This window comes from Phalacrocorax carbo, chromosome 11, assembly GCF_963921805.1.
Source record: "Phalacrocorax carbo chromosome 11, bPhaCar2.1, whole genome shotgun sequence".
NCBI lineage: Eukaryota > Metazoa > Chordata > Aves > Suliformes > Phalacrocoracidae > Phalacrocorax > Phalacrocorax carbo.
In genome coordinates, this window is record NC_087523.1 from 3281727 (window position 1) to 3303539 (window position 21813).

Here is a 21813-nt window from a genome sequence, read left to right on the forward strand (position 1 = left end):
CACTGGGTAGAGGCTTTTGTAAGTAAGTCTATACGTACTGCACCATTTCCTGGCTCCGTGCTCCAGTGTGTTGCAGGCTGTGTGCAGTGGGGGAGGTGCCAGAGCTGATCAAGCAGTGTAATTTTATACATTACTGAATCAGTGCAGGAGAAACCTGGAGGGACAAAGCATCATCTTCTCTTTGGACTGCACTGTAAAATCCTACAGCTCTCTTAGCCCAGCCATGCTCTGAGACATTTTTTCTCTCCTTTTTCTGATTTTGGTGTGAATGATAAAGTGATCTGATGATGGCTCTCGTTATGGAACCTATTAGCAAGTGGACGCCCAAGCAGGTAGTGGATTGGATGAAAGGTATGATCATTTATTGCCATGTATTGTCTGTACTTTGGATCCTGGCAGTTTACATATCTGCTCTTGTGTTCATTGTTTTGGGAAGAGTTTATTCAGTTTTAATCATCTGTGTGCTGCTTTGCACAGTAGTTTTTCAAGACACGACTGAGGAGAGAGGCTGTTTAAGCTGTGCAGCATGTTGTTGGAATTTCTGCTGAGAACTGAGTAGGGATCAAATGCATTTGTTGGTAAAAGCAGGCATAAAGTGTTTGTGTCTCATGGCTCCATTATGCATTGCACAGTGTAATGTTATTATGTTTGGTTGCTTTAAATTTGCCCTGATTAGGTCTGTTTTGCTCATATCAGGTGATCTGATGCAGTGGCTGTGCAGCACTTGTGTGTAGTTTAGGGTACCACAAGGAGCATAAGGTGCCAGTGACTGGACTGAGGAATTCTGCTCCTTTAGTGACAGGTCCTGATTCGTTCAGGCTTCCCAGCTGCTCTTGCTCGTGCCGCTGGTGTGTGTAATGCACCCGCGTCCCCGTCTGTCGCCGGTACTGTGGACAGTGCAGCCCGTGCCGTGCGTGGGGCACGCAGGGGGAACGCACAGGGCTGAGCACGGCTTCGCTGGGGAAACTCTTCCCGATAACTTGACAGGAATGATGATTTCCCAGCACATTCGCAGTTTCACAGCACAGCCATAAGCTGTGACATGTTTTGCCTTACAATGCTCGGCTGTGCTGCAAACAGCTTGGGTTGGATGGGAGGCTGAAGAATTGTTTGTGATGACAAGTGTTTTAAATTTCCCCGGAGCGAGGTAAAATGCATTTCCACAGTAGGATGCATTAGTGTTGTTATACATTGCTTCTGATGAGCTGTCTGCCTTAGAGACAAATAATTTCTACTACGAGGGTTATCCATTATATAAGGAGAAGAGGTGCAAATTTTATTTGTCCATTACTCATGGAAGTAATTTCTGTAATGTGATTACTGAACTTATTGGAGGGTTGAATTGGATGCCCACTGTAACATCCTTAAAGCTTTCAAAGTGTTGTCATTATTAAGGGAATGGTTTTGATTTCGTTTGGCTGAGATACGTCCCCATAATTAACTGAAATTGGGCTGCTTATGTGCTCATCAGATACATTACAGTTATGAGCAAACTGTTCTTTTACAAGCACACAGTTATTATGAAGCTAATGCAATCTAAGGGAATGTATGTAGATTGTTTCTCAGGTGTTTGTGAACTCAGGTTAATTGGGAAGTCTTAAGCAGGTCATTGGGATGGATCCCGAAACCATCAGATATAGGATTGATTCCCATACTCCAGTGTCATTACTTGAAATCAATTCCTAATGTACATGCAGAGGAGAGTTTTCTGATCCGCGCCTTTATTTTCGGTGCATAGAAGATGTAAAAAGTGGCCAGATCATGATGCTATTTTAATTCATTACTTGAATTATAATGTGAATTAAATGCCAAAGTGTGTATAATACTTGTTGCTAAATTTAAAAATACTTCTCCTACTTTTTAATCCTTTTTGATGTAAACTAATTGCATCTTGGGTAACATTATTCCATAACATGTGCAGTGCATGCCATGGGAAGAAAGAAGGTCATGCAAACAAAAGGTTTTTAAATGTATGGAGTTGCCTGACAGTTAAATATCTATACAAAGACTGAATGCTGCATCCGTAGGGACGTCTGGAGTAGGCAGTATTGTTAGTTGTGTGCCTCTGGCCTTAGGCATAAATAAGTATAATGCAGTGAACATTGAAGTATTCACAGATAGGTATTTTCCTTGGTAACATGGATGCTACCGATCCACAAACAGTGAAGTGGCACATTCGTCCACTTTTACAATGCTAGTATTACAAGCCCCTTTTTCATGCCGCTGTTTACCCTTATGAATGCATACTTCAGCTGTAGCCGAAGAAAAGACCTAACAGACAGAAATGGAAGCATACCAAAATCAGTTTAAAACTACTTGTAAATCCCTTACTTTACAGAAATTGCCCAATTGTTGCCACTGTTTACCTGTAATTTTCATATATTCCATCTGTCAGCTCCATTAGCAATAGTCATTCTGCTACACAGCTATTAATGCTTTAGAGATTGAAGGTCTGCATGGGTAATAATATTCAAGTGATAAGATAGCTTTTACGTATGTCTTCTGTACTGAAAGGTACACTTTGACAGCATTAAAAGATATGGTAAAGGCATTTTAGAAAAATTACCACACTACGAATGTGGAATATTATCTTTGCTACAGAAAGCAACATGTTAATAAACAATATAGCAAATATTGCAAGTGTAATATACCTTTTTTTGGCTTAAAAGCATGTAGTCAATTAGTTTTATTTGTAAAGATTGTAAATTATATTTCATAGGGAAATTATAGTAATATGTCCTTTTAGCTTGAATTTATCATAATTATTTAAGCTATCATAACGTACCTTTAAAAACTGTTAGCAAAGTACAGGCTTTGAAATTAACTAGCAGTAAGTACCAGCAAGATCAAGTAATTGAAGAGAAGATGGAAGAAAGCCACAAAAATCACGTTAATAGTTCAAGACCTGGGCCCCCAGAGTGCGTCCTGGTTACAGTGTGCTGTTATCAGAAGGAGCTGTACCCTAAGCCCCGACCAAGAGGAGACGCCCTTCTGTGCTTTTCCTTAAGGAAATGTTACTTGCCAAAACAGTAACAATTGGTAGGCTTTAAGGAACATTATTGTGACAAGTTGGCATCTTGTATTTATCCACAGTTCCTTTCTCAGGGACACATTCAACTGGAATTCAACTTGGGAACGGCATCTGCTGGTGTGGACAACCAGAAAATGCCACGCAAGTCTTTAGAAATTGATTCTGGAGGCTTGTAGAGGATCTAGAAGTTAAGACTCTAGATACCGTTGTGGTAAAGAAATTGTCTTTATACAAAAATATTTTGTAAAGTTTAGCAAATCCACAGAGGAAGGCACTGTGAGTACAAAGCAAGTTTTCAAAGAAGCAGAAAACATTAATTGTGAAAACAATTTTAACAAGAGTTTTAAGTCACTATTCTTTTTTTTTTTCCAAATTTTCCAAAATTGTAAATTTCTCTAAGTGGTTTTAGTTCAGGAAATGAGCAAGTATTACTCCTGGCAGGTACCCACTTCTTACCTAACTTAAATGTTTTCCTGGGCATATGAACTATGGACCCAAAAGGTACTTTAAGAGAAAGAACTTTGCCTTGCTCAAATTCCATTGTGGCATTGTTGGAAAACAAATATTACCCATAAAGCTTAAAAGTACATTAAGAATCAGAGTAGTTTTCAAACTTGGTCAGTTTTACCTTTGATTTTTAACATACTAATGTGAGTGAATGAGAAACTACACTTCAGTATTTACATCTGTAATGCTTCTTCCTGGAGACTTTGAATGCTTTTTGGCCCAGGACCCCCCGCACTTACTGTGAGACTTTGCAGTTGCAAACACATCGTCAGAGTGAGCCCTCCTAAACCAAAGGCCATCTGTTTTAGTGTGCGTGCATGCACTGTGGAAGGTAATCCTGTACAGAATCTGGGGGCTCATGGGGCAGAGGGGAAGTATGATGTCTTACTCCTGACTCTTACTTGCACTTAATAAAAGCATGATGCTTTGCGTTTTCATTGTAAGTAGAACCTAAAAGGTATTCTCTGTACTTCTACAAATAACAGCATTGAAGATTTTGCACTTCCTAAGCGAAGCAGTTTACAAGTAGGTAATTTAAAATGTGAACTCATTTACAGTGAAGTGACACCTCTGTCCAAATAAATACTAACTTTTCAAAACAATGAAAGGAAATACAATGCAATGAAATAAGCTGTGACTTTCAGAGAATGGAATGTTATTAAACAGTTGAAAATTAAAATAGGAAGCTAGTTATTTCTTAAGTACCCATAAGTAATAACTCCACCTGGAGTCAGTTATTCAAAGTCCTGGGGACTGACAGTAAGGTTTGTATGCCAAAACAGCCTGCAGTGGAGGTTTCTCTCATAATGAATGCTCGGCTTCAGATACTCATTTCACAACTGCAGCCCGTTTTTCCCCTTTAAATCTAGAATTTCTCCACTCTCAACAGGAGATGCAGACATGAAAAAATAAAAATTAATTCAGTTGGTAAACTGATTAACTGTGCTGCACTGATCCTGTGCAGAATAATTATATGTTTAGCTGAAGGGTTTTCCTTAGCATGTAATTCCCTGATTTCAAGCTGGCTCATGAAAGAGAAAGGAAGGGAGGGATGGGGGAGCTGAGAGCAGGGAAGCTGATGACGTGAGTGGACTTGTTAGCATTCGTATCACGCAGGGCTCCGGCAAACCCCTTCTCCGTCTTCTTGTGCTTTTCATTAGATCACTACCTGTTCTGTAGCAATATGTCAGAACCAGGGAGTCTCCTCTGTTTACAGAGCGTAATATGTAAGATCTTAAGAGCGTACTGGAGACACTGCTAAATATTATGAACTACTGCAAAAGCAGCCTTATAGGCACTGAGCTGGATGATACTTGGCTTTCTTGATCCCCCTTCACGACCTTAGAATCCCGCAACGCAAGAACTTGACTTCTCAAGATGCAATTTGAAACTTGAGTAGATAAACCAGGTCGTATCTAATTAGAAAAATGTAACTTTTGTAACATCTTCTCAGTTCTTTCTGAAGACAAATAGGTTTGGAAGAGAACTGAGAGCCACAGAGATGCCCTCGGAATTAACGTAGAAATTTCAAGCAGTTCTAAAGTAAAGGTTTCATCATTTTCCTTCTACTCTCACCAGTTTCAGAACTGAAACAATTCACTGGTGTGGCTCCCGCTTGGATTACTGTGCTCCAGTAGTACCACAATCCCAATTGTCGCTAGGAAGTCACTGACTCAGAAGTGTTTGCAATTCCTTACTGATTCCTCTTATGAGGTTCAGTCTGTAATACTTTTTAGTAATAAACTTTGGTGACAATTCATCTGCTGAATGTTGTAAATGAATTGCTTTAAAAGGGTCAGAAGAGCACACCTCAAAGTTGACTACTTTGCAATATAAGTGGTTGAGATCAGATTTCAAGAAGCAGGTTCCCAGTAATAGGCACAGTTAAGTATTGAAATAAGCTGTCTGGGCAGCTTTGGCCATTTCCTTGGTAGGAGGTTTTGAACACAGCTAAGAAGAGCTTAGACAAACATCCCTCTGGAAGAGTTTATGTACCCAACCGGTCCCCAGCAGAATGGCCTAATGTCTTCTCAAGGCTTCTGCCAGTTCAGACAAGATCTTGGGATGGTTTCTAGCATGTATATGACACTCATCTTTGAAACACATGAAGCGGTCCCAAAAAGATGATAGCTCTAGTTTCCCTCTGTATGTTTTATGGTTTATATTTTCCAGAATACCTGTGTGAGAAGGCTGTCCTAGCCGCAGACATAGGTAGACGCCTGGGATGAATCTGCATTTCAAATACTCTGAGAACTCATGTGAGTGAGAAGACTGGGTTTGGGGGCAACTACAACTTGGTTAGGAGAGAATACCAAAAAATCATACACAAACAGTAATCTAAAAGTTCAAGATCTCAGCTCATTGTCTTTTGGAAAGGAAGTCCAGCACACAGGTCTTGCTCTCTCATGACAAATAAACGTGATATGAGGATACAGTGGATTTTTCTTTATTCTCTTTAATTTTTAAATTTATCTTCCATTGACTTGATTTTCTTTAAATTCTTTTTAATTCTCATTTTCTTCTAAAATATATGCATATCACTAAGAATCAGTATTTATAAAAGTTACTGGCCAAAAGACCTGGCAAGCAGGTCATGTTTTTGTTATCACCTACAGTACACATGGAAAATGAAAGCAGATGCAGTCAATACTGACTATGAATTGTAAGTGATAAAGGTATATGTGTAATGTTTAGGCAAAGCAGGAAAAATACTTAACTCCAGTGAAAGCCTAGCAAAACCAAGTCAGAGACAAAGTATTCAAAATCAAATCAGTACTCTGTTCCAAATGACTAAAGTTCAAAAACCTTGATGTTATATTTTATAAGAGGCTAACAGAAACTTCTGCTTCTGAGAGCAGAAGACATAGTATTAATCAGAATTTCAGCATCAGAAACAAATATATACTCATTTTTTACTAACACTTTACAAAAGCCCCAGTCCTTTCAGACTGAGAGGTTAAGATATACAGAGGTCAGGAGACTGGCAGGAAAACTAAGGCCCAGTACCCACAAGGCTGTAACTGTCATCACTTTTAATTCAACCTGTGCACCACTGGAAGCCTGGACAGACAACAAAACACTTTGCCGTTTTGTTGGAGTTTTGTTTGGAGTCCGTTACTCCATTTTCTGCCTTCCCAGTAATAGCACAGCCATGTTTAGTGTCATGGCAGGCTGACCTACAAGCCGAGTAGTGTTGTACAAAGACCTCCATATATCAAGGCTAGCTGTAATATTCTATGGAAATTATTTGGCCAAGGTATTTCTGCATCCCTATCACTATGACCTCATTTTCACTAGGACCTTTTTGAAGACCAATTAAAACCAGGTCTATAAATCTTCCAAGAACCGACCGGATTCGCACTATCTCCATAAAAGATTCCAGCAACATTTAGCAATTTAATGGTCTATATTCATTATCTGGAGATTCAGGGATATGTTCTAAAATTTCCCTATCTATAACACAGATACATTCAGACCTTTTAAATAAATGTAATTCTGCTTGCAGAGGAAAGCCTGAGCTGAATGAATGTCTCTCAAGTCACATTTATCAAGCGTAACGAATCTTCCAGGTCATTAGGTAAAGAATTTATTTTATTGTCTTGAACCTTACTATAGGCAGCCAGACACAGTTGTCATGCATTGCTGTATCTTGTAACCTTACCATATGTTCTTGAGACACATGATGCAACATCCCCAACTTCCTTCCAGTTCTGACCACTGTGGGGAGAACACAGTGGCAATGCAAATTCAGAAGAGATCAACCTTCTCCAGATCTCCATTATTTCACAATGTATTATACTAGAAAGAAAAATTCAGAATAAATTGGATCCACTGGATGACATTTTCAGATCATGTTAAATGAGTCACTGTGTGTCAAGAAACTACAAAGACACTGGATCCTGCTGAGCAATAATATACTTTCATGGTCTCTTCCTAGACATGATCCTGACGGCACTTTCTTGCCCTCCTAATTCCTGATTCTAAATTTTATCTTGCTTTGGCAGGAATGACACCAACACATGTACCATAGCATTGAGAACTCTGTGTGTAACACCTCAGAGTTACTTTTCCAAGTTTATAAAATGTATATTTCTTAGAAAAACAGCAGAACATCTCACTGTTACAGTATTTCTGGCAACCTAAGTTGGAAAGCAGTTTTAGAAACATTACACTGCAAAAAAATGTAGTAGGAATAGAATTTTAGTGTATGCCAGAAAAACACTGGCTAGATGGTGAAGTGCTAAGCAAAGTTCTGTTCCAGTTCCTACATCTCAAAAGCAGTGGGAAGGCAGTTGTGTGCTTTGCGGGTCTGTCCTCAAGGTAGTCTCCTAAATGGATGCTATAGGTCAGACGGACGCTTTGTGTGCTTGAGTAAAAAAATATTCCTACCAAACGAAATTTCCATATTGTCTGTTTCTGACAGGTTTAATGTCTTGCATTTCTATTCGTAACGAAGGAAAAAAATGCATGAGGCACAATAAATATTACAAAGCTTGCATGCACCAGGAAAGTAAAAAGTATGTTACAGTTTGTCCTGAGGTGTTTTGCAAAATTGTTTTAACACCTACAAAGGTTTAAAAGCTAAAAAGGAAAGAAGTTATCCTTTTAATGCCTTTCTTTCTAAGAGCAGCTGTCCTGCCACGCTGGCTTAAATGGAGGTTGTAGTTCTGTGGGTGAAATTAGTGACTCTTGATATTGAATTAAGCATTGCACTTAATAAACTACAATCATCTAGAATATTGCCGAGCAGTAATATACATTCATCCTTGCCCCCCAGAGTAATTTCATAGACATCTTCTAAATGCTACTTTTGTAGTTTAGTTTTTTCACTAAACACGAAACTTTCCCCTGTTCCCTGATGCCATTAAAGTGATGACAGATGAGTTGGAAAGGTGGACCTTAGTGAGTTATCGTTATAAGATTCAGAGAGGAAAAATTGTATGGTTATATTTGTGAAGATCTCTAGTGATGAATCAAAATGAAATTACTTCTGATTAACTAATACTCAGACGGCTCCTAACAAGTATCCTTGTTGACCTTCTATAACGATGCACTCAGAGGAATTCAAGGCCAGTGCAATGTTTGTTTTTTCTTACTCAAATTCTCCACCGTTTTCCAGTAAGAATGAATTATAAAAAGTCTGTGGTGCATGTTAGTTATAACGTGGGTGATATGTTTAAAATAAAAATGTAACAGATAATAATTTTACAAAATATATTCAGCTTTATTCCCTACAAACATGTCCACCTTTTTCGTTCTAAATATTATACAAAGCCTAGAAAAATTCAGTGGATTTCAGGAGTTCTTAATGCAGAAATTGTGTCTTCTATAACTGCACTGAAACTACTACAACTATAGAAAGGATTAATTTGACACATCTTCTTTTAGTTTACATGGAAAACTACCTCTGTTTGAGTTAAGACAGACAATAGTGTTATCAGCCTGACAACTCAGACATAGCAATTATCACCTGAATGAAGAGCATGTTATAGTGCTCTCTCTTCACCAGCTTCTCCTGTTCTCTTTTCATCTCTCCCCTCTTGTTTATTCGTATTATTCTTTAGCAATATGTTTCTGGCCTTTTTCTTAATCAGAGGGAGAGTGAGCATCAGATTGTGAAGGAATTAATTTATTTATTATTAAAAAATTCTAGCTCTGGCCTTATATATCTCAGAGAGTAGAGGGCTGCAGTGATTTGGAAGTGAACTGCATTCAAAATCCAGGTGAAGGCAATGAAGGGAGGGCAATGGGAGAAAGGAATGGAAGAAACAACATGAGGATGATAAATCCCTTTTCTCCCCTCCGCCCAGTATCCTCTGATCAGCATCCAGACCTGCGTGGGAGTTTTTACTGTCCTGCAGTACTGAGTTCAGGTGGTGTGCTAAACGACACAAAGCTCAGCTGCTGGACCTTGCAGTCTGTCCTGAAATGCAAATATTTCTACTTTTTCACAACGTCATTTTCAAAATAACAAAAACACTCCCATTCTAAGCATGAGCAGATAACAGAAACAAAGTGATGATGCCAGCAAGTCTTAATCTTAAGCTTGGCAAACTGAGGGTTCTTCTGTATGTTGAAATGTGTGCAATTCCATCAAAGTATTCCTTTATAAATAAAGGATTACCATTTTGACAGCCTCAGATTAATTAGAGCAAGTTGAAAAGCACCTACCACAAGAGCCCTAGCACAATTTCTGGTAGCTTTAAGGTGCAGCTGGAAGAGGGCATATATTGATGTTTTGTGGATTCTACATTAAAATCACCTGTGAATATCAAGGATGCCTCTAACTTCTCTTTCAGACTATGAAATGTGGCTTCCCTGGAAAACACAGGGGAGGTAGTTCAACAATGGCATCTGTTTAGGAAATTCATTGCAATGGGTAGGAGCATATCTTATACAATATAGGAATATGCTGCACTGGGACATTCCTAAAGCCAGGAAAGACATATGTAGGCATCTGTTATTGATCACTCAGCATGAACAATGAGCTCATAATGAAGATGTCCTAAATTAAAGATTTTAATTGCCCATTGTCAGGAGATTTTAACTGGTCATTGCCAAGTCACACTGAGAATTTTCCTTAGTTATACAGAAAACAACTTAATGGTTTACAGAGGAAAAAACATTCAAAGCAGAGAAAAACCACTTTGACCCTTGCGTTTGAATCATATAGTTGGAGAGAACAGGCAGAGTAATGTAAGAGAAGTTCAGAACTAATAGAGAAGTTTAGAATATTCACTACTTCAATGTCATATAAAAAGAAATGGATCCACTTAATGCAGTAGCTCAGAGACGCTGTATTTCCAGAAATAAATTTTGGAGAATGCAAAGAACTAGTGAATGATTCATCAAAAATACAACAAATAATGAATCTTAATAATAAAACAGAGAAATTACAACCATAAATAGAGAGACATAGGAAACAAAAAGGCAGATAAAGGATATGTTTAGATAATTATAATTTTCTTATGAAAATGGAGGAAAACACTTCTCGAGACTTTCAAAAGGGGACTTAAAAACACTAGGAAATGTGCTAAAGAAACCATCGTGCACTGAAAGAAAGATACGCTGGGGCATCTTATTAGTTATTTCTTGTTTCTCTGATAATTCTCAGAACAAATTATCAATAGCTTTTGTGGTAGCAGCAGAAATCATTATTTGCATATCAGCAGTGAGGAAATAATTTAACTAGAAACCAAATTGCTCAAGAGGTCATTCAATGAAAGTGTTTTAATTCAATCTCTGAATCATTCCAAAAGACATCAATATCACTTAGAATGTGAAAAAAATCTTTACTATTCCCTGTTTATTGTGGGTTGTTCTTTGCATGTTCTTTCCGTTGTTAAGTTCCATAAATTTTATGTATTTAAAGGTAGTTCTGTAGTTATTCATTAACAAGGCCTCCTTCATGAGGTCCTCTAGTGTCAAAATAGTACATTTTATTCTTAAAATATTGTGTATATTTCCATTTTATTTTATGAACAACTTTTGCAATAAAAGAATGTTGATATACGAGGAATCCTGGTATTTGGAATGAATTAATTCCACATAACCCTTGGCATTTTTTCAAAGACATTGGTTTTTGAGGGTATTTAAGTATCCTGTGAATGTCTTTAATAGGTCTCCAGCTTCCATGTCAGACGTCCAGGCAAAAATTCCATGTGAACCAAAGCTGTCTGGTTCTTCTGTGTAATGCCAGACTGGCCTGCTGATTGCTAGGCGTACAAAATTATTCACCCCAGTGCTTTCTTTTTTTTCTTTTGCCATCTAATGTCATACTTGATTTGAATTGCTGGAATTCTCAGAGAATTTATTCTTTCAAATCTCATTAATATCCCATCTTTTGAGGGGAAATGCTAGACAGTATTTCAATTTTTGCTTGTAAACTGGTAAGCTGTCACATAAAAGGACAATGTCACCAGCAAAATTAAACCTTATAGCATACTCTTAAGCCATGTTAACGCCATCCTGGAACAGTCTGTATTTGTTCTCATAAGGAAGGAAACAATGGTGAAAGAGCAGAAGCAACTAAATTGCATCTATGGTTAACACTAGTAGGCATTCATGCAAGGTTGAGTTAACATTATCTGTGCAAGCCTCACCTCGGACTACTGTCCTCATCCTCTTAAGAAAGTTTCATTAAGTTGATTAAGAGAAGGCCACAATTATATACAAAATTCATAAATAACATAAAATACTAAGATAATTATTATAATTTTGTAGCAGTTCAAGATATACCAGCATAAATCATGATGTGTCTATCAGACCATCACTAATTCTTCTGGAGCCAATGGCTTTCTCTGCTCCACAACTACCATCCCCAAAACATGATAATGAAGCTCCATGACTAAGCATTCCCTAAATGATAACAGAATTTGCATTTTTGGGTTTTGGTGCAGGTAAAGAACAGAGATTTCTCAGAAAAAAAGAACCATTTAGTGGACATGTTACAATGTTGGCCAACTTCTTAGTCTAAAAAAGTACATTTTGAAACAGGAACTGTGATTCTTTGGAGAGTTAAGAATAAACAAGGTTGCTAAATTACATCCAAGAAGTATAGGGGAGTTTGAAGGTAAGCTTAGTTCACGTTATTTCAGTCCGAAGGTCATCTTACCACTTTCTGTAGGCAAGATTATTCAGTAAACTTGATTTACATGTCTAGATCACCATTTATGCTCTGAGGCAAATTCATGTGAAGCCTCAGAATTATTGGAAATTGTGTATTTGAAGAAAGCATGTGGTCTTCCCTTAAGGTCCATCCCACAATCTCTTTATCTATAATAATCTTAGGAAAGGGGCATTATCTGAGATTTTTACTGAAAAATTAGAAATCCAATAGTATTTCTAGACTATAGATGCACCATCATCTGTGTTGCTTTCAATCCAAATGACTGTCAGTACCCCTTTTACAGTAAAACAGAACAAGAAGAGCATGTTTTAAGTTTTCTGTAATAGGTATCCTAAAGCTATCTGAAGTTGAGCTCATATTAGTGAATCTTGCATACAGGTAAACCCGCTCCACAAGTCAGTCTATAGATGAAACACATGTAAAAATAACTCCATTATTACAGTATAGCATTCTTTATACAGAAGTGTCAGTGTATCTTGCAGACTGACTGTTCTGGGTAAGGTAATAAAACTGATCAAGCAATATAATTAGGAAATATTCTCAAGGGACACTTTAGATCACAGTACAGTCATGCACTGGTATATTCTAATTTTTTTATTTAGAATTTATAGTGATCTACCAAGAGCTCTCTTGATAGAACCAACTAGCAGCTAGCAAAGAAGCAACTTTTATTAAAGCCGTGCTGATTTCCGTTGTTCATTGTCTTCCATTTTGCCTCTGTGCAATTTCTGTTTCCAGCTCCTCTGTTTTGACTCATTGGTTTGACTCTAAAAATCAATAAATGCTTACAGACAAGGAGGATATTAACAGGAGTTGAAAAAAACCTACCTAGAAATCCATTGAAAGAAGACATAGTGGTCTAGTCCAGTTATGGGCAAATGCAGGTATGACTTCTGATAAAAATATGTAGGCAATTACACCACTGCAATTGTAAATGAAAGTGAAAAGTACTGCTTATCTAAAGGTGCATTGGCCCTTTGTTTGCAGATATATCAGATTGGAAATGCATACACTAATATAAAGGTAAATAGAATGTTTATGATTCAGAAGATTATTTTTCTAAATATATATTGAACCAAGTCATCATAGTGGCATTTCCATTTTTATGCAGATGAAAGTACATGCTAATATGATCTAAACTGAGTTTCCAACAGCCTGAGATGATAGAAAGTGGTCAAAATGCTTTGAAAAATGGTGTTAAAACTTATACCCTCATCCACTCCTATTGAAAGCTAGAAGGTAGATTGCACTGTCTGTTCTCACTGGTTGTACTGCGTGGTTCATTTCTGTTTTAAACCACAATCACGTTTCAGTCCACAGCTGGCATTTCAGTTAAGGATAATGTTGTCCTTGTGCAGCTTTTAGAACAGAGTTTAAAACTTCTGAGACGAGAGGCACTATGTAAAAGCAGGATCATTATTAGCATCCTACTGCTTGTTAGACTCTTCTCTTTTTCAGATCAAGGAACCCGGGACAAAGCAATATTTAATATCAAAGACTAATGGCAACCTTACATACATTGTGGACGGTTAACTTTTTTTAGGCTCTGGGGACTCCCATACAGTGGTATTTCAACACAAATCTCTGCTCTGGCATGGTTCAGGGCATTTTTGCATTGCTAAAGAGAATGCCCACAGTGACAGGCAGAGTTGGTAGGGTCTGAAAGAGATGAGAAGTTCAAATCAAGTATGATGCAGGTAAAGGTTCTGAGCTTTACAGGTACTAAGTATTTCAGGAGCAACAACTCTTTAAAAGTGACAGGGAGACATGGTGAAATGCAGAGAAATGGCAGTTATTACCGTTAGCATCTGTAGCACGTGAAAGTTATAAAATTTCATTTTGGGTGTTTGCACTTGGGAATCACAATCATTGTTCCACAGTGCAGGGAAAGTGCTTCAGGAAAGAAGATCTGGCTGGCAATGGCTTCATTGGGGAAAGCACATCTTCAAGATGGAAGCATTTTTCTGCACACATATAGCCCATTAATCAAGGGAAAGAATTGAAGCATATTATTAATCATATTTTCTGTGTTTGGATTTGAAGTGATGAGTATTGAAATAATGATCTTGACTATTATTATTAAGTAATATGAAATGGTTTGTCTGAAGTAATAAATACAATTGGGCCTGTGAAGGTTCAGACATCTGGTACAACCATATGGGTTGGGAATCATTAGCTAATTGTTACAAAAATACAACAGAAATGACTTTTTAATGATAGAATTGAGGCCTTCCGGAGGACTGCTCCACGTGCTTTCCTCTTGAATGAAAGCTCCTTACTGTCCCTGTTATGCCTTGCAGCTCTCCAAAAGCATATGCAATGCTTGTCAAGTTACTGCGTTTACTGATTTTGAAACATGTTCAAAGTAGAAAATAACTTACAGATCTATTGTCAAAACTAATTATCAGAAAATGCTTTATGTTGCACTGATTTTTGTGTGGTAAATTGTCTTATCTTCTAAAAGTGTGTATGTGTGGATTCATACTGCACTGCAATGTCAAGACTTGGTGTGAATTTACTTAGTACGAATGTACTGATGTAAGTCTTGGTACAAAAGCTCATGTGTATACCGAGAAGGTGTAAGTGGGTACATGACATAATGTACAGACACTTCAGTTTGTATGGTCCAGCAAGCAGTCTAGTCAACAGGGGAAAGGACAAAGGAGGTGATAATTCTGGCACGGTCCCTGAGTCTTCCCTGAGAGAGTTGCTCCCATGGCCATGCTTTCCCACTCCTTGTGCACTTAGAGAGCAACCTGTTTTGCTGAAGGGGCTGCCTCTTATTATGAGTATGTGCAGCATGAACACGAATCTTGATTCAGTAATACATATATCTGATGATTTTTCACCTAATTGTGCTGTGTTGAGTTATTCCCAAGCCATGATGGAGAAGCCTTTACTTGTCTAAGGCCAAACAACCCTTACAGATGTCTTTGATAGGTCACATACTAATTTATGGCCAAGAATTAACCAGGAATCATATATGGAAACAAAATCACATAGTCTGGTCATCACAAGCCAAGTACTTTGTGAACCAGAGCCTATGGGAAGATATAATGTTAATTCTCTGTTCCATTCTTTGTGTATTTCAATTTCATCTTTGATTCTGTTAAGCTAAAACATCTTCACAATTTATTCAACAAGTGTGACTTGGTGCAATTTTCTTTATGCTAGTAATTTAAGAAAAAAAGCCTTGGGCTGCATAGCATTATTAACATTGAGAATGCCTGCTGTTTCTCAGGTAGCTGTCAGTTCAGCGTAAGGAAAAAGCTAATTATTTTAAGCAGGTCAGTCAGGAAGAGATCTGAAATTCTACATAGCAGTTAGAAGTCAGTGTCCGTTGACTTTAGCTGAAATTTGGCACTGCAGAAATATGTGGCTGGAAAGGAATCTATTGGTAAAAATACATAGTGCCAGTATTTAACAATGTAAACTTATCAGGCTTGAAATTAAAGTAATGCATGCAAATTAGCTCCTTGATTTGCATTAGGATGACGCTGAGAAGGATGGTGAGGAAAACAAGAAGATGTGAATAAGAGAAAATAAATCAGAAGTATGTGGGTAGATACCCTCGTTCTTGATATAACGAAGCTTTTCTACAGGAAAAGTGGATAAGAATAATAGAAAACTTCTCAGACACTGGCACAGAAATCCTAGGTAATTATACTCTGATATATTCTGTATTTTTATAAAATATTTATTCATTTTAAAAGGCTTAAATTACACTTGGGAGTGTCAAATCCCTTGGAATTCAAAGGCATTTAAATGCTACAGTCTATTTACTTATGTTAAAGAAATGCTGCTTGATGAAAAACTCAGAAAATTCTACAAAAAACATTAATTTCCTGGATCATGTGGTGCCAAAACAAATTTTAATAAAGTGACATATTTTACTATCCACTGTACTTTTTCCAGTGTTAAATGGTTAGCTTTGATATTTCTTTTATTTTGAAGGATGCAACAGGTTAGACAATTTTACTTTGCAGCAGTTACGATGGACTTTTTAGTAATGAAAGTATTTATTTAGGAAAAAAACCAATTAAAGCAGTATGTTGCTTCATCCTCCTGTCACTCCTACCAGTGTAAATCACTGGTACATTTTCACTATGAGTCACTGCACCCAGCTGTTAATAGATTCATGCTGCATTGCTTATAAAAACTGCTTACAAAAAAAATCTGATTTAGAAACAAAAGGAATTCTACCTTATTAAATGTAAAGGAAAGGCCACTTTCATTCTTCATATCAGATGATTAAAGCTATGTTATTCACCTGCGGGTGACATCAACAGCACGTGCACTGAATGGTCCACTTAAATCAGCAGGACTACTTCCAGGATAGGCTACTAATTAGCATATTATTGTGTCCATGAACAAACAAACTCAACAAATCAATAGTATTTGGTGGAACTGAAGTACCCCAGTGGCAAAGGCATGTTTTTATTTTTTTGAAAAAGAATTAAGGTAAAATTTGTAGACTTACTGAGCCAAACCCCGTGTTGGCTCTGTGAACCTAAAGAGCTCTTGTGGTCATCATTTATCTGTTCCTGTGTACCTCCAGACACCTGTAGGCTGAGTTTGGCTGTAATCCCGTAACTGATTCAAACAGAAGTTCCTTGACTCCAGCAAACTCCCATTTAATAGGGGTTTTACAGTTGTAGTAAATTTTTTTTCAGCTGCATTAATTTCATTTTCACTGCTTCAAGAGAAGAGTCAGATCCACTGAGCTAAACTTGCATGTTAAACTATGCATTATACATATGCTTATGTTTTTTAAATATATACTACCTGAATATTCTTCTTAGAAAGAATAACTTTGTTTTTCCTTTTGAGTGTATAAATGGAGTTTTCCAAAAGTAACTACATCTTAAATATGTCTTACGTGCTCCAGGCTCAAAAGAGATGCAGATACAGCAAAAAAAAGAAAAGCTAATTCAGTTAATGAAAACGATTAACTGTGCTGCATTGATTGTGGCTAGACTGATTACACACTTAGTTTAAGGTTTTCCTTAGCACGCAGTTCCCTGTATTCAAGTTGGCTTGAAAAAGGAGGGGGAATGGAAAGTACAGCAGGGAAGCTGATGACGTGAATGGGCTTCTTAACATTCACATCACACAGGGCTCCGCAAACCCCTTTCAATCTTTGTGCTTTTCATTAAATCACTACCTGCTTTGTAGCAGCTTTTCTCAAACAGCTATTCTCTTACATTTACATAACATAAACGCTAGCAATGTGCTAAGTATCACTGTGGGATTGACGTGCATACAGCCTTCTTTGATGTTATCCTTAAAATTTTACATCAGCACGAAATTCAGAAAGGAGGAGGAGCAGGCTAAGGAAGACATCAAATAAGACAGACGGACAATTCTGGATCGTCATGTTTGGACAGCCAGCTCTTCTGGAAAGATATAGCTGGGTCTTTGCAATATCTTTGATACCATGTAAAAGGCATTGGCCTAGAATGTGAAGATGCAAAGATCAAACAAACGTTAAAACTAAACAGAAAATCTTTCCTCAACCAGCACGTACACTAAGACAATAAATGTAGGCACCACAAGGGAGAGTTACGGCACAATGAAAAATCCTCTGTCACAGAACCGCCTGGACCATACAAAAGCTCTGTCATCCTCTTCATCAAAAATCTTTAGTCTTCCTTTTTAATAGTCCTTTTTTTTTTTTGCAAGGAAATACTGATTTTTTAGGCAGAAAATTATTCTAACAGGACAACACATCTTCTCAGCCAAACTTCCAGTATTCCTTTCTACACTGAGAATCTAACACTTTATCACAAATTCCAACCTTGAATTCTGAAACCTGAACAGGTATTTAATTCCAGACTTCCACATGCTTTGGCTGGGGTGCCACCCTTGAGATGCCAGCAGTAGCTGAAGCCCCCAGGCCATGTGGACACCGGGGACGAGACATGCGCGAGATCGCATGCCTTTTTTGAAGTGACACAGTTACGCTGGTGGTAAAACAGAGCCAGGAAACTTCATTCTCAGGGCAAGGATATCAGGTTATTTTCATATTTCCAGTGAATGATATTTTTTTATCACCATTGAGAAGGTAAAAATAATGGTTTCTTTGTGCATTAATTATAGGTGTGGAACTTCCATAACTAAAGCCATGGGTAATGCCCCAAACCATAATGATTTCAGGGATACGTTGCTTAATATTGCTAAGAAACTTGCCATTTTTCTCATTCTCTTATTTCCCTTCTTAAAACATGGAAGCAGAGAACTCTTTCTTTGTAACCAGTCCTACACTCAAAAATAGTTGTTTTAGCGGTTTAATAAAGATCCTACACTTAATTTCTTTTGAGTTCTGCACTGCACAGACCTTTAAGACAAAAAAAAATACACTCAGTGTTAGGCATTAACTGAATATATACAGTTTGCTCATATCTCTCTTGGTACTCTCTGCAGTATAGATTTTAATTAGGTTATGACTCTAGAAAAGGCACTTTTTTGTGTTTCAGTTCAAAACGGGCTATCCAGCCTATCTCTTTTTTAATTGAAGAAGTACATAAAATATTTTTTTCCTTGTGCTGTAATAAATATGTCGGAAAAGATTGCCATTTCACAAAGACTACAGCTGTGTGCCCTACCATGTGATGATGCCTCTGAGTCATAAGAAAACTCCAGGCAATCCCCTGTGTTTCTTCATATGCTTTACAATACCTCTAATCACAGAATAGATTTTATAGGAATTTCCATCGCATCTCTCCCTCTTGATTCTATTTTTTCCCAGCTGATGTAATCTCACATGCTTCCTTTGCTCTTTGTAGGTAACAGGGGAAAAGAAAAAGAAGAGTGAGAAATTATTCTGTCACTTTTTTCCAGGTTTCTGCCATTTGTCAGACCTTCCACTAATGGTTGTTACAAAATTAGAGGCATGGTTAGAATGTGGAACACTAACACATTACCTCTGAGTTACACAATTTTCACTTCAGTTTTGAATTTCTAGCCAACCACTCTATTTTCAGTGTTCCATCAGGAGAAAATGAAAGTAAGCAATTAAGGAGGGGGGTGGGGGAAGGAATAAAATTACAACAAATTTGATTCCATAAGACATACTTTTTGTTTATTTTACACAGAGTTGCAAGGGCTCATTTCTCAGTACATTTTGTCTCAGAAGACTGGGTGCTTCAAACACAGGAAACAGCTTCCTAGAATACTGACTAAATGGGGACTGGTGTTTATGTTCTCTTCCTAAAATGTCTGATCTTGCTCATCCTGAATTCAGTAGCTGAATTCAGTCTCCTAAGGAGTTCAGCTGAAGCCAAATCAACTCTTGTAATCACCGGTTCATAAAGGTCTTCAGAAACACACAGAAGTCCAAAGTCACACAATTTTTCCATTTTCATGGACCAAGGCAAGAATGTCATCCTAGGCAAAGTCTGCATGAAAGCAGAACCTAATAAAAACATGTGGCTGCTCTGATAGGTAAATACATAAATTATAAATGGGATCTCCACTTTGCAAAAGAGGATTGCTATTATAAGCGTCATAAAAGTGATACCACAAAGCTCTGGGGAGTAACTACAGCAGAAATCAATATATGCAGCAAGTGGGCTTTTATGAGTGAAGCTGCTAAAAGAAAAGACAGAAGGATCATGAGGGGAGGCACAGTCAAACGACTGCTGTACAAAACAAATTATCTGTACTGAGAACCAGAAAAAAAGTGGATTTGAAATATCAGAGAACAACACCTCTCAGAAATAGTACAGTATCTGGCATATTGGAGTTGGGCTTGTCTAGCGGTTCTTTTGGACACTTGCGGTTGTCCCTTCTGATAGATGACAACTACATGGAAGGTCAGTTCAGAAAAAATGATAGAATGTACTTTTCTGTGTAGATTTTATAGATATGCCTTTTCCTAAATCTTAAAGGCTCCCAGCTGACCATATCATTTTTCAATTCCAGAAAAAAACGCAACAGATTTAAAGGTAACCTTCAGTACAGCTATAATCCAGTTGTATGCTTTTCTGTGAAACACTGGCAGGTAAAACAGTACTGTTTACTTCAGAGGCATCTGGTGCACTATTGTGGTCAGCACCTCTTACTGTGTATCTACAACATCTCCACTGTGGTGTTAATTCTTGAATTAATTGGGCTTAATTAGGAACATTTGCAATTCAAAAAAGTACTGAAGTGGCACAGAGGAACTGCCTTACCAGAGCCCAGTTGCTGGGTCCCCACCACATCACTAGTGCCAGACCTACACAGCCTGCCTTGGCAGCTTGAGGTTGGAGTATCCAGTTATCACAGTACTTTCAGCAATTGTGGAATGAATGTGGTTATTATTTAGTGATACATTTACTATGAAATATGAATGGTGAGGTCCTCAAAAGACGTTAGGACCATCTAAAAGAAATACGTTCATAAATGCTTTTATGTTACTTAATGTAAACTGGATCTTTAATTGCCTCAAGTTTTGATACAGTCAGTGTTATGTAATGTATGTGGTCAATGATCTCAGAATTTGTATAAGTATCAAATCATCCATAGCTAACAATCACCAAAACTTTTTCTCCCCAACAGCTAACTTTAGCATTTTACAGCCTCCCAATATTTCCTGTTCACATTTAATTTCACAATATGATTTGGCCAATTTTCAGAATACAGCTATATCTTTTTGCATCAGAAATTACCTTTCTCACCGATAGGACTTGGCTCCAAAGAAATACCTGTGATTTAATACTCTCTGGTGGCATTTGGCTCATCTGCTGGAAAATTAAGATCGGTTTTGCTTACACCTTAAATTCCCAGTAATCACGTTACCAGTTTGGCAGTTAGAATAACTGTTACTGAATTCATTTCCATCTCAGAAAAAGTCTTCTCCCCTGACTTTTTAAGTTCATTCTGGCTGCTGGCAAGAATTCAGTAATGCTTCAGACATGACTGTTTATTTTTTAAATAAGTTTATCCTTTAGGAAAAAAATTTGAAGGTACTTCTCATTCTTTAAGTGTTGTAGGTCTAAATGTTAAGTACGACAGCTGAAAGACCTCTCTTTTTTAGTTTTATGCAGTTTAAATTTGAATTTGTTTAGATGGTTCTTGACCAGTTAATTTGTCTTGACAGCTCTCAGGGTCACATTTAGTTTATCCCCATAGGTGCCTCATTCTGTAGGAGAATAAACTGCATTTGTCTCATCCACTTGCCTTTGATTTCCATATTTGTGTGAATAACTACAAAAACATAATAATAAGAAATCGTTTAAATAATATGTAAAATAGATTAGATAAAATGTTTGTTCTTCCCTAACGTGCTGCCTGAAAGATCCCTTGATGTACAAAAGGACCACTGAGTATACCAAATGCTGAAAACTTCTGATGTTATTGCACCCTTAAAGAAGGAACATATCTTCCTTTATAACCAGTCTCAAATGTTTTCATGGAAATATTTGTTATTGTTACTGGAGCATTTATATGGCTGGGAGAGGACTCAATTTGCCTGAAATGGTGATACCCCAGCATTGGAGGACATCAAGTTACTGTAAAGAAAAAAATCAGAAATCCCATGGACTAATAGCAATTAAATTTAAAATTGGGCAGGCAGAAAGTGTTATGCTTGCTCTCTAAAAAAATACTGAAACCTAAACTAAGCTATGAGGTCATAGAAGATCTTTGAAAAAGAGGTGCACAA

General features: G+C 37.4%; 1 protein-coding gene across 4 annotated transcripts in view; it reads left to right on the forward strand.

The window, feature by feature from the left end:
- Positions 1–287: 287 nt before the first annotated feature.
- Positions 288–21813, forward strand: part of LOC104049411 (connector enhancer of kinase suppressor of ras 2) — a 211052-nt gene continuing 189526 nt past the window's right edge. For all 4 annotated transcript variants that reach the window (XM_064462860.1, XM_064462859.1, XM_064462862.1 and 1 more), the window contains exon 1: positions 288–351. In XM_064462860.1, coding sequence (XP_064318930.1) covers positions 288–351 — 64 coding nt within the window. The remainder of the gene's footprint in view (positions 352–21813) is intronic.